The sequence below is a fragment of the Fringilla coelebs genome (genome assembly GCF_963513975.1).
Source record: "Fringilla coelebs genome assembly, chromosome: 1".
Classification (NCBI taxonomy): Eukaryota; Metazoa; Chordata; class Aves; order Passeriformes; family Fringillidae; genus Fringilla; species Fringilla coelebs.
In genome coordinates this window covers 118506934-118522992 of record NC_140028.1, presented here as the reverse complement: position 1 = coordinate 118522992, position 16059 = coordinate 118506934, and the positions used below count along the sequence as shown (strand labels likewise).

At 40.4% G+C, this 16059-nt stretch overlaps 1 protein-coding gene across 1 annotated transcript in view; it reads left to right on the top strand.

Moving 5' to 3' along the window:
• CHN2 (chimerin 2) overlaps positions 1 to 13790 on the top strand; it is a 158175-nt gene extending 144385 nt beyond the window's left edge. The window contains exons 10-13 of the mRNA XM_084204400.1: positions 968 to 1045; positions 7265 to 7402; positions 8249 to 8354; positions 11960 to 13790. Of these exons, the coding sequence (XP_084060526.1) occupies positions 968 to 1045; positions 7265 to 7402; positions 8249 to 8354; positions 11960 to 12131 (494 nt within the window). The 3' untranslated portion in view covers positions 12132 to 13790. The remainder of the gene's footprint in view (positions 1 to 967; positions 1046 to 7264; positions 7403 to 8248; positions 8355 to 11959) is intronic.
• Positions 13791 to 16059: the final 2269 nt, after the last annotated feature.

Below are 16059 nucleotides of genomic sequence, written 5' to 3'. Positions count from 1 at the left end.
GACTTACTAGTAAATCCCCTGCACTGCTCTGTAAAGCTCTAGCAGGATTATATCATCATCACAGGGACAAATGGAAAGAACAGTATGGACTAAGACAGAAGAGCTTTACTCTGATGATATAGCAGGAAGCTACATTGCATTTGAGATCTAATCACTTGCTTGTACATTTATTGATTGAGATAAAATCTGCTGCCTGCTCTCTGTTTTTTCAACATCTTTATATTTCTTTCCTTAATTGCCATGGAACTATGAAAGATTCTGATTTTGTTCTCAAGAAGACAAAGAATATTGGAACATATAAGTAGGTTTGCCCAAAGCATAGTTACAAGTAGGGATTTGGGGACTGAAATGAATAATGTGTGTGTAACTTGGCTTGCTCTGCTGAGCTGCCCTGCATTTCATGTTGGTGTGGAGCAGTTGTGCAAGTGAGCAGATCTCTTGTGGTGAAAGAACTGTAGAAGGGATGTACTGACGTGGGGAAGGACTGTATCCATCACACCTATCAGCAGTGTATAAGTAAAAGCTGACAGCAAAACAGGAACGAATTGTGCTCATAGGGAAAGGCAGTCTTTTACTTGGGCTGCTATTTGTCATTAGGCAACTGGTAAAAGGACTGGAGGCCTCTAAAGCTTTATTAATTATAGCCAAATCCAGGAAAATCTCCTACATAAAATGAATAAATAGTAATAACATCACATGCCTCACCATTAGCAAATTGCAGCATTTTTCTCTAACACAATCAAATCAACCATGTGCCTAGCAAAATCAGAAAGTATAAATTCTAAAATACTTTAATCCTTTAAAAAAAAATTTACATCATCTTGATCTTTCCTTAACTGCTCCAGAGTTTCACATTACAAATAACATTTTGCTATGCTTAGTAGGTCTGCTGTTCTTGCTGTATTGTTCTTAGGCCTAAATACCTGTTGGTTACTGAAGCTAAGATAACAAGAACTTTTTGTTTCAGGTTTAAAGTCCGAGGGCCTCTATAGAGTTTCAGGCTTCACTGAGCACATTGAAGACGTGAAAATGGCCTTTGATCGAGGTACACCATTTCTTAATCTTGTACAGTTTTAATCTAAGCTTGCAGTTCTAGGATATTTCAGATCTTTCAGGGTTTATATATGTACCATGGTAATGAAACTGACAGATAAGCAGAAGTACAGAAAGCAACCTGTCTTTTCTGAGTTTAAAGTGATCTCTAGTCCTTTTCATAAGAAGAAATTATGTTTGATAGTTGGAAGGAATAATTAAACGTGAAGTATTGGTGTGTAGAAGCTTAAGTGGGGGACTGGCTAATTGCTCAACCCAGCAGCACAGACTAGGGACATAGTTTAAGTGTGAGCATAGGTGGCACCAGGGGAAAGTTGTTAGTCCTGTCTTTAATAGACTCAGCACTTTACAATACAATAATCTATTTATGAGTTTAAGGATCAGGAACTCCAATTGGGAGTTCCTTCTGCTTGTAGCCTTGTAGAAAGCACTGCACCACTGTGCACGTGATTGCATCTGAACAACAGATGAGAGGGACATTGAGGAGATCAGTTGTACAGCATATTGAAAAACTAACAATTAAAACACTGCCTGATTACCATCCTCATAGCCCTTCCAATTGATTGAGCTGATTATGTTGGTTCTGGTTGTGCACACAGTCTTTGCACACAGGACTAACTTTAAGTGTGTATGGAAGTGAGCAACAGTTGGGGCCTCCATTAATAGAAAATACCTTTGCAAGTACATTTGAGAAGACACACGAATATTCTTCTCATTTCTCATAAATAGTGTTTTCCTTCCTACCTAATAATTTTTCAGGTATTTCCTCTGCCAAGGTAGGGAACAGGGTCAGGGAGCAAGGTAGGGAAGACACAGCCCTGTGATCACAAGTCCATGGGAAGGAGGCAGGTCCAGGTCAAGCCAGAGAGTCACCCTGTGGGTCAGGGTAGTGACCAGGAGGGTGGATGGCCCCACACCAGCATGGTGCAGCTGGAGACAGCTGTGATGTCACTCAGGCAGGGATTGGGGACACATGGGCAGGAGATGTGGGGGCCCCGGGGGAGGATACGCAGCCCCGCAAGGTCTATGGGAGGCACATCTTACACTTGCTGTGCCTCAACATCTCTTGTGTGGAGGCAGTTTGTTAGGCAGACATCTCCATAAAGAAAATCCAGCTAGGAATTTCTAAACTGGCTGTTTTCATCCTGAAATATCCTTTAGAAACAATTTATTATAATATATATTATATTATAAAATAATATTTTTAAATATGTTGGATGCTGTGAACATATGCATACACACACATAGGTCAGCCATTCTTTGTGCCAGAGAGATGCACAGTGATATGACTGCTATCAGGGCAAGATAGTGTTCCAGATGTGCCACATGAAGCAATGATCCTGGAAGGCTCCCAGTCCTCATAGGTGCCATTCTGCTCCCTGCAGATAGATCTGGACTGGCAAACTCTTTTTCTGTGTGTTAATTCTCATCTAAGTGTAACAACCTGGATGAAACCCAGAAGGAGAGGCACAGGTTGTAGAGGGAAAAGCTGGAAGAAAGCAGATTTAAATTTATGTCTGAGTATGACTTCAACACTGCTGCAGCTGTAGTTCCTTTGCAAATGCTTTGAACCACTGGAGCCACTTCAGTTTATTGCCTATTTATTAAGTATACTCCTGGCATAATTGATGGCAATACACAGTTGGATTAGACCCACAGCAAGGAAGAAAGTGTGATTTAAAAAGGCAGCAGCACCTAGAAACAAGAAGAGGAAGGTGACTAGCTGTATTGGATGTCCAAAGGAAAAAAAAACATGAATAAACAGGAAAGCGGAGAAAGCAAGAACAGAGTTTGTATACAAAGGCTGTGGGAAGGCCATTGGGCAGAAATAGTCCAAAATCTTTGTCTTCATTTTTTTTACAGTTTCATGAGGGGAAAGGGCTAAGAAAGGAAAGTGTTGCCATTAATAAAAAGGCATGAATAAAAGCAGAAGAACAAAGAACATAATCCTGTTATGGGCTAGGGAATTACAGTATTGAGGGACCAGAAACTGACAGCTTTCAACACTTTCCTGTTTTGAACATGTTTTCTCCCTGAACTAGGATGGAAAATCGGGAAGAGTTGAGAGTTTTTACAGGAAAGGATTTAAGGAAAAACAAAATAGGTTTTTTTGTTCTGACTTGTGGGCTGTGCAGCTTGAAGGTGTTGTCACCTGACGGAAGTTTGAACTGGCAAGACACTTCCAACCTGACACCTCAGACAGAGACAGGGATGCCACAGAATTCGTATTTCCACATTCACTACAGAAAAGAAACTTGGGAAAAAAATTACAGGAAAATTAAAATTACAGGAAATTACCTTTTTTTGTGGGGGGAAGGATAGTTAAAGGAGATGCTGAGAGCAGGGGTATGAACCAGAAAAGAGACCTCTTTAATTGATAGTCTTGGCACACTACTGGAGGATGTACACTGGCCAGGAATAAATTTCATTTAACAATTTAAGGACCATTATTTAACCATGTGAAAGCAAGGCTTTCAAACAACCTTCTAATAAGAGCAGGGATAAACAACATTTGCTAGTTTTGTAAATGGAAGTTGTAGGGTTTATGAGAAGGTGCCTGTGGTGGCAGAACACTGCACTTCAACATTCCAGAGGTCCCTCCCTGCCCATTGTTTCTGAGTCAGTCCCCAGGCACCTGGATAAATTCCAGGACACTTTCACATTTCCAGAAATACAGCGTTGAGTCAAAGGGTTTGAAAACAGACAGCCAAGGAGTCCTCCCATTTTAATGCACAGGATGCATCCTTCAAATAATGCCATCAAGTGTTCTGGTTCCAAGCTCCTCATCAAGCCACAGGGGCCAGCAGACCGCAGGATACAGTAGGATGAGGCATGGGAGCTGCCTTGGCCGTGGGGGACCCATCCTGCTGATCTCATGTGCAGCTGAAGGGGTGCAATGACGAGCAGCCAGCTCTCCCTCTGACTAATCCTGCCTTGACAAAGAGGCAGTCACTTGGTGCTTCCAAAGAATTACAGCAAGAACAGAAAAAAGTTCCCATCTCCAGAAGAGAATAGCACCCCACATAATATTACTCGGGCCAAATGTAGCAGTGACAGTTGGTTTTAAAAAGGGTGAAGTTGGTCCTCATCTGATTTAAACTGCCTTCCAAAGCCCAAGCAGCGTAAATACCCCTACTGTAAATTAGCATTAAGCTCTCTGAGGCATTGACAATGTTCCATTTTAGTGATTTTTGTAATGAGAATGAGGGGAATAATGTGGATTTATTTAATCTGGTGAATGTTGGTGCTGTAGAATGACAGTTGCTCTCTGTCAGCATTGTTGAGCTGTGGCGTTGTGGCATCCAGAGAACACCCATTGTGCGTTTTATCCACAGAGCTGCCATTGTCACCACCACATTCTGTCCCCCCACTTGTTTGTACAACTGGCTGGTACAATACACTGGCTAAAAATATTATGCTGTTAAATATTACATGAGCACTTAGAGGCATCCTAAATCATACTCTTTTGCCAGTGTAGCTGAAAACCTGTCAAATGCCAAGTCCAAGAAAAAACTAAAAGAAACATGCTAGCATGGTAAAGGCTGTGCAATTAAAAAAAAAAAAAAAACACTTAGGAGAAAGGAACTTAAATAAAACCTTATTCAGTATTCTGAGGGCATGGGTGAGGCTTTAGGAATGTAAAACTTATTCTATTTCATTCTGTAATGAACTATTGATAATTTCTATGGCATCTGAAATCAGCTGAAACCTTTAAGGAAAAGAATAAAAACTTTCTTTTTCTTGAGATATTCAAATTTCAACATAATGCAACAAAATACATTGAGAGTCAAACTAACAAAGAAAGATAAATTATGGGGTTTGGGTAGAATTAGGTTTGTAAAGCTGAAATTGACTACATGTTTGTAATCCAAAATATAAAAAACCAAAACTATATTAACATATGGATGCTGCAATTTTACTGACAATACCAACTACAATCTGAAAAAGTTCCTGTATTGAAGAGTGAAAAAATTATTGTGGTAATGCAGAAGGTAGCATGTAAACCACATGGAATTCATATATGAATACACACAAGAATCCCTACATATCTGCTAAAAAATGTGCAGGGTATATTACAACAGACGTATTGTTGGGCTCACTTTAAAATAAACGTCAGTGCATTTCCAATGGATGTGTATTTGTCTCTGAAGAGAAGAGTAAAATCTTTGACTCAGGAATTGATAATTTTTCCTACAGTAAGCACATATGTAAATAAGAGGTATGTTTGAAATACATTGTACTTTGAAGTACCTCGAGCTTAAAGTGCCCCTTTAAGGAAGCTTGCTGGGCTGCTTTGTAAAAGTACTAAATAAATAACACTTCAATTTAGCATACTGGTGACCTGGATAATAGATGTAAGCTTGTGCTTTGCTATATCTGTTCTGAGGCAGCTGCTGGCTCCTTGGAGGTATCTGTTTTCAGTGGAGCATTTTGAGTGCTCAGTGTCCATCAATTAAATAGAGCTCTCCACACAAAGCTTTACAAGACTAATGCTACAGTGCCTGGAATGTGTGGATTAAACAAAAGATTGGGGCAGTGCAAACATCCTCCTAGGGCTTATTGATGCTGTATTAAATTAAATGCTGATGGATGTATTCAGACTGCTCAGCTGCATCAAGAAAGGCTGTTTGTTTTAAACACTTAAGCATATAATCTCCTCTTGATGAGAACATGTAGTGCTATTAGTCTTAATGAGAATTATGTGCATACATTGGACAGGACGTATCCCTGCAAGATTGATGCCATAGGTTTGTATAAAATGTCTGCAATCAATATAAACTCTTTTACTGTGTTGTGAAAGCCTTTATCTCCATCTTGGTATCAGGCACCCCCACTCATCTGTCTGTATCAGGGCATGTCCACAAGCACTGTTACTGTGACACAAGCAAGGCAATGGCTTTACAACACGTCAGCACCTCGGTGGTAGCAGCCCAAGCTTGTGCCTGCACCTCCTGGCAGACACAGCAAACCCCTCTCTGCTGCACAAGCAGGCAGAACTAGCATCACCACACTCACCATGTGGTCCTCACCAGCAACTTCTGCCCCGAGGGAAGCATTGTGTCCTTAGCTAAAGGGTGGGAAGTAGGGACTACAGGTTATAACTGATCTCCAAGGAGCCTGAGGTAAAGCTGGGGTTTAAATCCAGACAGCCACACCCCATACTTGACCATCTTTCTACTGGAAGACCACCAAGGTAGAGAGGAATTCCACCCGGGAAGGGAGGACAGCAGAATTCCTTGATATGGAGAAAAAAATGTGGGTTATGAGGGTGCTAGGTAGTACAGAACAGAAGCAGTCATTTGAACTTGAAAAATTATAGTGCTCCTGCCTTGCTGATACTTTTTGTAATTTCACTCATTGCAAGCCAGGACTTCCCAGCAACACCTGTAAACTTTAAGTTCATGTGTTTAAAAGTGCTCTTTCATAGAGTTCTGACTAACTGTTATATTGTGGCAAACAAAATGTATGCCTTTTTAGATGCATCTGTTTAGCATTTCATCCATTACAAGCATCCTTACCAATTTAAAAACCTGTGATGCACATTTCAGAATAATTGTATAGCTAAATTCCTTAGCATGCCTATTTGAATTCAGATCTTTGCCATAAATAAATAAGTCAAGTATTAAGACACTAGAAGATAGCAGAAAATAAGGCAGCTTTCTTTTCAGCTAATCACTATAGAAATGGTGGTACAAGACATGCAAGATTTGGATGTTTCATGATTTTTCCTACTGGTCTCCTGAGGGTCATTGGAAATTTATGTTATTTCTCTATGCCTCTCTTTCTCCCAATAGAGATGAAAATATGGTGCATATTCCTATGCAGATGGAAAATATTATCTCAGAACAAATTATTAATAGCTTAGTTTCAGTGAATAAATGGGCTAAATGCAAGAAATATATTATTAACATGGTTTTTCATCCAACATTAAAACAGTATGTTTGAGGCAGTACACTGCAGATATGGATGCTGTAATCACCAGCCCCTCCAAAAGATGGGAGCAAATAAATTGTTTCCTAAAACATAAAGAAACTACCATTCCTCACTGATATACTGTAAAGTTGATAGTAATATATTCTCATTTAAGCCTTCCAAGCATTTTCAGGTTGATTCTGTCGTCAGGTTGCACACAATAAATCTGACTCAGACGACTAGCCTTGCTTCCGTCAAAATTAGGGTGGTTTTAAACAGATTTCTTCCTCCTTTTTAGATGGTGACAAGGCTGATATTTCTGCCAGTATTTATCCAGACATAAACATCATTGCTGGAGCACTGAAGCTATATTTCAGAGACTTACCAATTCCTGTGATCACCTATGACACCTATTCCAAGTTCATAGAGGCAGCAAGTAAGTATTGCTTAGCATTTGTACCAACCTTTATTTACATTTCCCATCCATAAAGCTGTCCACATTTAATGAAAGGACAGAAAAAAACTGGGAAAATGGGCACTGTCTTCATTCCTTCTCTGCCATATCCTTCATTCACATGAAGCTTTTGCCTGATTGTTCATCAGATGAGATGTCATGCAGGTTAAAAAAATAAAAGTAAATGTATGGTATCAAAATAATTGCTTAGTATCAGAAAGTGTGGTTTCAGTGTCTTTTTGTGTGTCAAGATAAAAAAACAGTGTAAATCCTGCTCAGATTTTTAGAGAGATTGCCAACAGTTCTAAATGAGCACTGATGTTCAGTATATGTAGGTATCATTGATACCTACATATTTAAATACATTGAGAAATCTTGATGTAATTCCATGCCATTTCAATCTCTAGCTAAACCTTCATATTCAAGCACAGTCTCCTAAAGTCATATATCTACACTCTCATCTAGTTTTGAAGGCTAATGAAAGCAAACTTTTGTAATATTTTAAATAGTTAGTTCTGGGCAGAATAGTATCATGAAGCACTTAACAAAGCTCCAGTACTGTATCTAGACAGACCTGCAGATAGAGCTCCAGACCATGGAGATAACTCCTGGGAGGTCTTTGCTGCTGATTTTTTTTTAAAACCGCTTTTTTTTTTTGAGGATGCAGAAATTGCTGATAAGCGTCACATTTATGAGTGCAATATTTATCCCTGCAAGCATAGTCAATGGCTTGTAAATGATTCCATAATAATAAGTTATCTTCCTGATTTATTGCTGTGTACACATGGAAAGCCCTATTAACATTAATCCTGTTTGGTGTTTTTACAGAAATCTCCAATCCTGATGAACGACTAGAAGCAATACATGAAGTGTTGATGTTACTCCCTGCTGCTCACTATGAGACACTTAGATACCTAATGATTCATCTCAAAAAGTGAGTTAATTGACATGCAGGGTAATTCTTGAAGAGCTTAACAATTTTCTGCTTTGAAAAGAAATATTACAGAAAGTCTTAATAAAGCTTCCATTAGGGCACTGCCTGTAAACCAATAATGTTTCAGATAAGCAGACAAGCTCTTTGTATAAGAGCATATAAGCTGTGCACTTATGTAGCATAGATCCTTTTGCTGGCATATTATTTCAAACCTTTCAAGAGTTAATTGACATTTGTCACGCTTCTCTAAGACAGATAATATCTGAAAAATACCCAAGGGTGGGTAATCCAGAGATGTGCTGCTGTGAGGCAGCACTTGACCATGCTTTGCTTCTGCCCTTACCTCCTGTTTTGTCTTCTTGAACAACCCTAAAAGGAAAGAGCTTTCTCTTATGAGTTGTTTCCTCACATCACAGGAAGCCAAGAACCAAGCAGGGCCTATTTTCATATGCCTAGTAAAAGTAATACAGTTATATCTCTCTTGGTTTTAAACCTGCTCTGCCTCATTTGCTTTCCAAAGCTTCTTTAGGCATACATAAGACATCCATGAGGGGCTTCATAAAGCTTCATAAGGCATACAGAATTTTCAAAAGCACCTAAATTTAATTTTTTTACACACTTAGGAGGGTACTTCCAACTTTTCCAAGTTTTCAGCTAGGTACCTGGAAAAATTAAGGACTGCTCCAGAGAGGGTCCATCACTTCCACTGATTTTAAACAAAACTGTTTTTCAAAACCATGATAACTCTACTTTGCTGCTTTGGGTATTTACATGCCTCAAGAGGTCTTCTTTGTAATTTTTAAAAACTGAAGCTGAGTACAGACTGGTGCTGTCATCTCAAAGCAGGCCTTCATTTATGGCTATATTGCCCAAGTTATTCCTTGTCTCTGGTTAAACTTTGCTGCTTGGAAACAACAGAAAAAGGGATAAGCTACTGACCTTTTATTCAGAAAATCATTGATCTCTTCTTAGTTGTCCCACTACTTGCAACACAGCTGTAAATGTGGAGTAGTACTTCCTGGGTTTCATCTGCACTGTTCTGCACTATTAATGCCAACCTAAAAAGACCTCAATTCACATAAAGCTCCATCAGAGAACTTTTGTGAAGTTCATTTCATGCTCTATCAGATTCTCATTATGCAGAGACTTTTCCTCATTTTGAATCACCTCAGGTCATTACAATTGAGTAATTCTTCCCCTTGATGGGACACTCCCTGGGCACGCAGGAGCTTCTTTGGACTCTGCAGAAATGAGATGTGCAAATATCCACCCTTGTCACTACATATGCATGGACAACTGATGATGACTCACATTAGCTTTTAAGAAGGCCTGTGGAGGCTATAGAAAAGTGACCTGCACACAGAATCAGTACTTTCATATCCTGGCAGCAGATTTTTAATAGACATGTATGGACTTATCTTCCTGCTTCTCATGAACTGCAGTCCAGGTTTTGGTTCAGCTGTTGAGCTGAACTACTGATGAGGAAAAGAGTCTGAAGTGCTGATTAGGCTTCCTCTCTCAAATATCTGCAAGCCATGCAAGGAGTTTCCTCTCCATTCCCAAATTGTAGCTTTTGGTGTCTGCATGGAAATCAAGGGCACATCAGTTCCAATGGAGAATCTGTTGGAGAGATTTGAATGTGAAAGGAAAGAATCATTAAGGTTCAGACTATGCTGTTGTGTAGACTAAACACGGAATTCCAATTTCAACCCCCTAGGACTCTTCCTGCATGGATAAAACAGGCACCAGTATAAGGGAGTCTATGTAAGGACTGCAGGGTCACAGCCTCTACACCACTGCTGTTTCTCAGTTGAAAATAAACTCCAGAGTTGTTGTTAAAAGCACAGGAAATCCAGCAGAGGACAACATCAGAAACAAAAACATTAGTTTGTCAGTCAATTAATTACCTTTCTGATAACTTTTTGCTCAAAATTGAAGGAAATGCAATAGCATGAGCAGTCCCCCCTGTGGTGAAATAAATACAACTCCATCCACACTGACATTGCAGTCAAGCTCTGAATCTTCTCTGTGCTCGCCCCAGCTGTGCAGCAAGCCCCACACTCCTGAACAGAGGTGCTAGTAAGATCTGTGTAGCTTTGCACAGCTGTTGAACATCTGTGCTGCATACGTGCACAGAGGAAAAGCAGAGTGTCAGACATACGCTAGCTTCGAGGTGAAGAGGTGGCTTCAGCTTCACAGCCTTGGTTTGTCTTTGCTCCTTGCAAAGTACAGCTAATATATGTGCTAGAAGATGAGGATGTATCTGTGAGTAGGGGCACTAATGGATTGCTGTCCTGAAAGCAGAGGAACAGCATTTTTCTGTGACAGAGCCATTCTTTGCAGAGAGACGACAGCAGAAGCGCAGCCAAGATGACTGGATGAGTGCCTTGCAAACAAGGGAAGACCAGAGTACTTCTGGTTTCAGCCACTTTGTGCTCCTGTGATGGCATGAGTGAATCCACTCACAGTGCCCAGCTGGGAATTGCTGTGCCTAGCTGAAGGCCTCAGCTGTTGCCAGGAGAGCTGTCTCTAAAACCAGATGTGCTTCACCCTGGCAGAGCAGCTGTATGAAGGAGATGCGAAACCTTATCCAGGCTGTATTCCTCACAGGAAATGTCTGGTCCATGACTGATCAAGGACCGTGATGGATCAAGGGGCTGTGGCTGTCCTACACAGCAGTGCAAGAGCACTCTCAGGATTGAACTCGATATGCCACTCAAATAGGACAACACTGATGTGATCCAGCACTGCTACCTGGAGGGAAACCTTGGGAACACCTTGTGTTTTCCAGCAGGCCTGACTGATTTTCCAGACAGGGCTGACTTCTCTGCAGCTTGGCCAATCCTTGGTGGACTTTCTTTGCTTCAGCCACAAGCAGCCCATCTATTCTTGTATTTACATTATATGACCTGTGTCAGCAAACAGAACAACCTGGGCTCTTCCCTGAAGTGCCTCTGTTCTTTGTCTAGGATAGGTGGCATTTATAGCAGCCTGATTTAAGCCACCCCTCCAGGCAGGTGCAGGATTCAGCCTACTTCTGAAGTGTGAAAAGGAGTTGGAATCCCTCAGCTCCTGGTTTGCCTGGGGCAGCCAGCAAGGCAGAACCTCCATGTGAAGGGGTGGGTTCCTGCAGGCAGGGAGCACTGGTAGTCTAAGGAAAATCTGTGCCTGTATTTGTGGAGCACACCCTCACCCCCCATGTGCTGATTCACAGCAAGCACAGCCTGCCAGAGAACTGCAGTTACTGTAGCATAGAGGACTGCTCCATACATCATCATTTAAATCATATTTATGCTTTTAGAAAAGCAATTGCCACTAATTCTTACATCCTAACAGACAGTCACATGGAAAAACCTCTGAAGAGGCCCATGAGAGTTGTTTAAAGGCAGTAAAAATCAGTCCCACCGTAGCTGAGTTGTACTTGTTGTGAAAAAATATAATCTAGAACTGTGAAACAGTTATTATATCGAGAAAAATAAAATGTCTACGTACCAGTGCTTGATGTGAAGCAAGATTACAGACAAAGATGCAGATATTCTTTTTTTCTGAAAAGTGAACAACTAATTACTTTCTTTTTTTTCCTTTTTTTTTTTTTTCTATTTTAGGGTTACCTTGCATGAAAAGGAGAATTTTATGAATGCTGAGAACCTGGGAATAGTGTTTGGACCTACTTTAATGAGACCTCCAGAGGACAGTACCCTTGCTACACTGAATGACATGCGGTACCAGAAGTTAATTGTGCAGATTTTAATAGAAAATGAAGATGTTCTCTTCTAGTCAGAGAGGCATATCTTCAAAGCCATTTGTTTTAAGATAATTAGTCTGAAGTAAAAACAACAATTCTTTAGATTTTTTTAAACAGATAGGAAGAGTTCCTTGACTGCACTTCAATTTCTGCAAAGTTGCAGATGGATGCCAAAATGTTTAGGGAAAAGCCTATGTCTCATAGACATATGCCTCTTTGTAGAAGGGAAAAAGAAGGTCAGAAAAAATCCTCTTACCTTGTATCTTTTGCCTTGCCTCAGATGTATATTTGTTTTGAGAAGTTTCAAACAATTTTATTGTTAACTTATTAAGAAACACAAAACGTATTTTAATATGGCTAGAGAAGCAAAAAGGTACTTAATCAGTGTTACTTGTATATGCCTATACCTTTCCTTCTTCATGAGACGTAATTATATATGTCAATTGTGAAACAGAACCTATATTATAAAGATATTTTTACTTTACCTAGCTGAAAGAATGGCATTTTATTTTAGCAAACTATACATCAATGCGGTGCATTGATTATTTTCACGTAATTATTTCCTGCATTTTTGCTATGATATATTGAAAACAATTGCCACTAATGCAGTATTACCCTGACATACCTCTTCCATTGCAAGTGTTTTAAAGGAGAATACATTTCTTGTGCATATTTCAGCTTTCCTTAGATTTCTTTGCATTTAGGCACTAGCACCCTAGGATTGTACACTTCCAGCCATTTGCTATTTCCCAAAACATATAGTATTTTCTCTTTTTTTTTTTTTCTCCCATGTAAAATAAGGTCTTGAGAATTGTTTTCAAAGTCCTGGTGGTAGTATCAGTTTCACATGCCAGATTTTTCTTGGATTACAGTAATATATAAGTTACGTGATGCTGGGACACTGGATATTTTCTGGCCTTGTTGAAAGTCAGCACTTTTTTGGGTGAATGATGAAGGATTTGGTTTTTCTGTAAAAATTGACTTATGTTTTGTCATGTTTCTCTATTTATAAATGTACAGTAAATCTGCTAAAATTGTAGGTATTTATCTTGAATGTGTTTCCTGATGGTTTGTTAGAAAAAAAAAAAAAAGAAAGACAGAATGTGTAGGACATGTGGGAGCTGGTAAATTTAATTATTACCAAATTTTAATCTTTTTCTCCCCTCACAAACAATGACCTACAGAGTTCGTAGTCTAACTGCAACTTATTCCTAATGTTAAAACTGTTTCTCAGCATGAAATGCTTCTGCAAGCATAGAAAATCAACATACTTTACTACCAAACTCAATTTTCAGTACAAAAAAAATTCTAATATTCCCTCATCTTGATCATTTGTATCATATGCTTGGTAACTCAGTGATGCAGTTTCCTGAATTATTTCAGGGAGCACACATTTCTATTCAAATTGAAAAATATGTGTAACTATGATAATGAAGAGAGGTAGAGGGTATGACTGTAAATTTGTCGTCTTCTAGAGAAATAACTAAGGGCTAGATAGATTAACCCAGATTGCAGAGCAGGTGCTAAATAGTCTGAGTTCCCAATACTTCCATAGATCCTCCTGCCTTGTACAGGACTATTTGTTGTAGGTTATGTACTACTTAATACTGTCATAAAAATGATCTGGAAATGGTTTTATTTTGTGAAGTGAAATATGCTTTGTAATTTATGATAGTGTAAATGGAAGGAAAAATCCCATTAAATGTGTTAAAAGAGTTTTGGTGTCTGTCATTGACTACACGGCAAGCTGCCAAACAAAAATCAATCGCTAATTACCATTCTGACATTGCTGGAAACTTTCCTGCTCAAAAATTTAGAACAGTTTTACTGCAGGTCACAGTTTCAGATTGGCACCAGGCTGACCATACTACCACAGCCAAGCACATGCACAGATTTATTTTCAGAGACCACCCTGAACCACCTCTATGCAAAACTTCAAGCAAGCAATGAATCTCAACATCAATTTAATCAATATCTGAGAATCAATGCCATCAGAGTATTTTTCCACACTCTTGAACACAGACATTTGACTAACAATGGTTCTCTTTATTTTTTTCTGGTCATTTATAATATGAACTGTTTTTTTAAGGTAGAACACAGGCATCTTTAGCTTGTCTCACTGCCTGGAATCTCCAACACATGTCCCATCTTAAGGATTTGATGACATTACAAGGCAGTGTGCCCAGAAGCACCCATGCTTAGCGTCTGGAGAGCAGTTTCTAATCTGTTGGACAGAGGGATGAATATGATTCTGCATTTTAAAACACAAATATCTACGAAATTGTTCATATTTCACTTGGATAACTGATCAGCTGATGTCCAGCATCCTCGGGGCATGCCGAGCACGGAGGTAAAAGGCCCTGTCCCCTGCACACCTCGTTAGTGCCACCTTGTGCTCTGCCTGCTTCATCTCGGGTCGGACTGGCTGTGGCCATCACTGCCGCGCCTGGGGCTGAGTGGCACAGTGAGGTCAGATCATTTCAGATTCACCATTTGAGGAAGTAAAAAGGCAGCAGACTTCCCTCTACACAACTCACTGCTGAGACAGTAGAAAAATCATGTTTACTCTTCATGGAAACCTATTATCCAGTACACAGGAGAAAAAATAGGTTTGACTGGATTAAACCAAATCCTTCCCTTTGCTTCAAAGCATTCAGCAAGAGCATGATGGGGTATGTCACATGAGGCACTAGCAGCAAGTAGTGAGACTCCTTCAAAAGATACTCCAGGAGGCTGTGTGTGAGCCCATGTCATTTCCCTGCTAGGTCACTTCATCTCGAGTAGAAGACAGTTCTGCACTTCTGGGGGCAGGTGAGACACCAGTGTCCCACTGCCGGGGATCGTGCCTGCAGCCAGGTGTCCAGCAGAAACCTTCTTCCCCTCAGCTATTGGAGAAGGCCTTTGGGGAAGCAGCAAGTCACCTCCTGCAGCCCCCCACTCCCAATTCCCGTCTGCCATTCAGCTATGCCCATGTTCTGTACACCACTCTGTACACCCTCCAGCAACTGGGGGGAGACAACTTGCCTTCCATAAAGCAGAAGCGTCTTAGCCACGATCAGCGAAACATTACATCAAAGTCATGTTAATGGCTTCTAAGGTGGTGGCTTTCCAGAGTGCTGTGGAACAGCTAAAATCTCTTCTTTATACTCATCTTTGTGAGACTCATTGCTGTCAGGTTTAGGTCTTTGGAACCCCCCAGGGAAGTGAGCAAAGGAATTGTTCTCTGACACCACCGCACTGGAGACAAGGCAGCGTGCTCTGTGTCTGGCTCCGAAGCACACACATCCTGAGAGGGCACTGGACAGGGAACTGTCAAAGGGTGTCCTCAAATGAGACACCAATTTGGGGCTCCTCCACCCAGACACCAGTAGATGAGAAACTTAATTATCTCTCTCCTGCTGTCAAATACTATTGGGATTGGACAAAGGATGTCGAAGTTACTGAGGAAGGAGAAGAGTTTGTGGGGGGGAGGGGGAAGAAAGAGAAACAAAGTGCATAGTAAGGAAAACTTTTTTTTTAACATGAAGTTACAAAGTACAAAGAAGACAGAGCTTTATTCTCAACTCTCTGCTTTGCAAGCTGAGGTCAGTTTAAGCTACAAAACAGGTCTAACACAGCACAAACTTGGGCGAATTGGAACCACATTAATTTTATTTCTAAGGAAGAGGTAAGACAACACCTTCCCCCACATACAACGTTCTCAAAGCTCACACAACATTTGAGTCTAATTGACAGAGACAGTGCTGCAAGGGCACTTAGCCTAAGACTCTGGGAAGGAATGTATCGGGTTTGGGGTCTCTTCCGAAACAAGATTTTGGACAGACCTGGGCTGTGTACTACTGGGAAACACAGCACACAGGAGGGATTGCAGGTGTGGTTAAACCCTGGGCTTAGTGAGACCTTAGAGAGGTGCTGAAAATACCTGGAGTAATAAATAGCTGGACTGAATCACAGAATCAC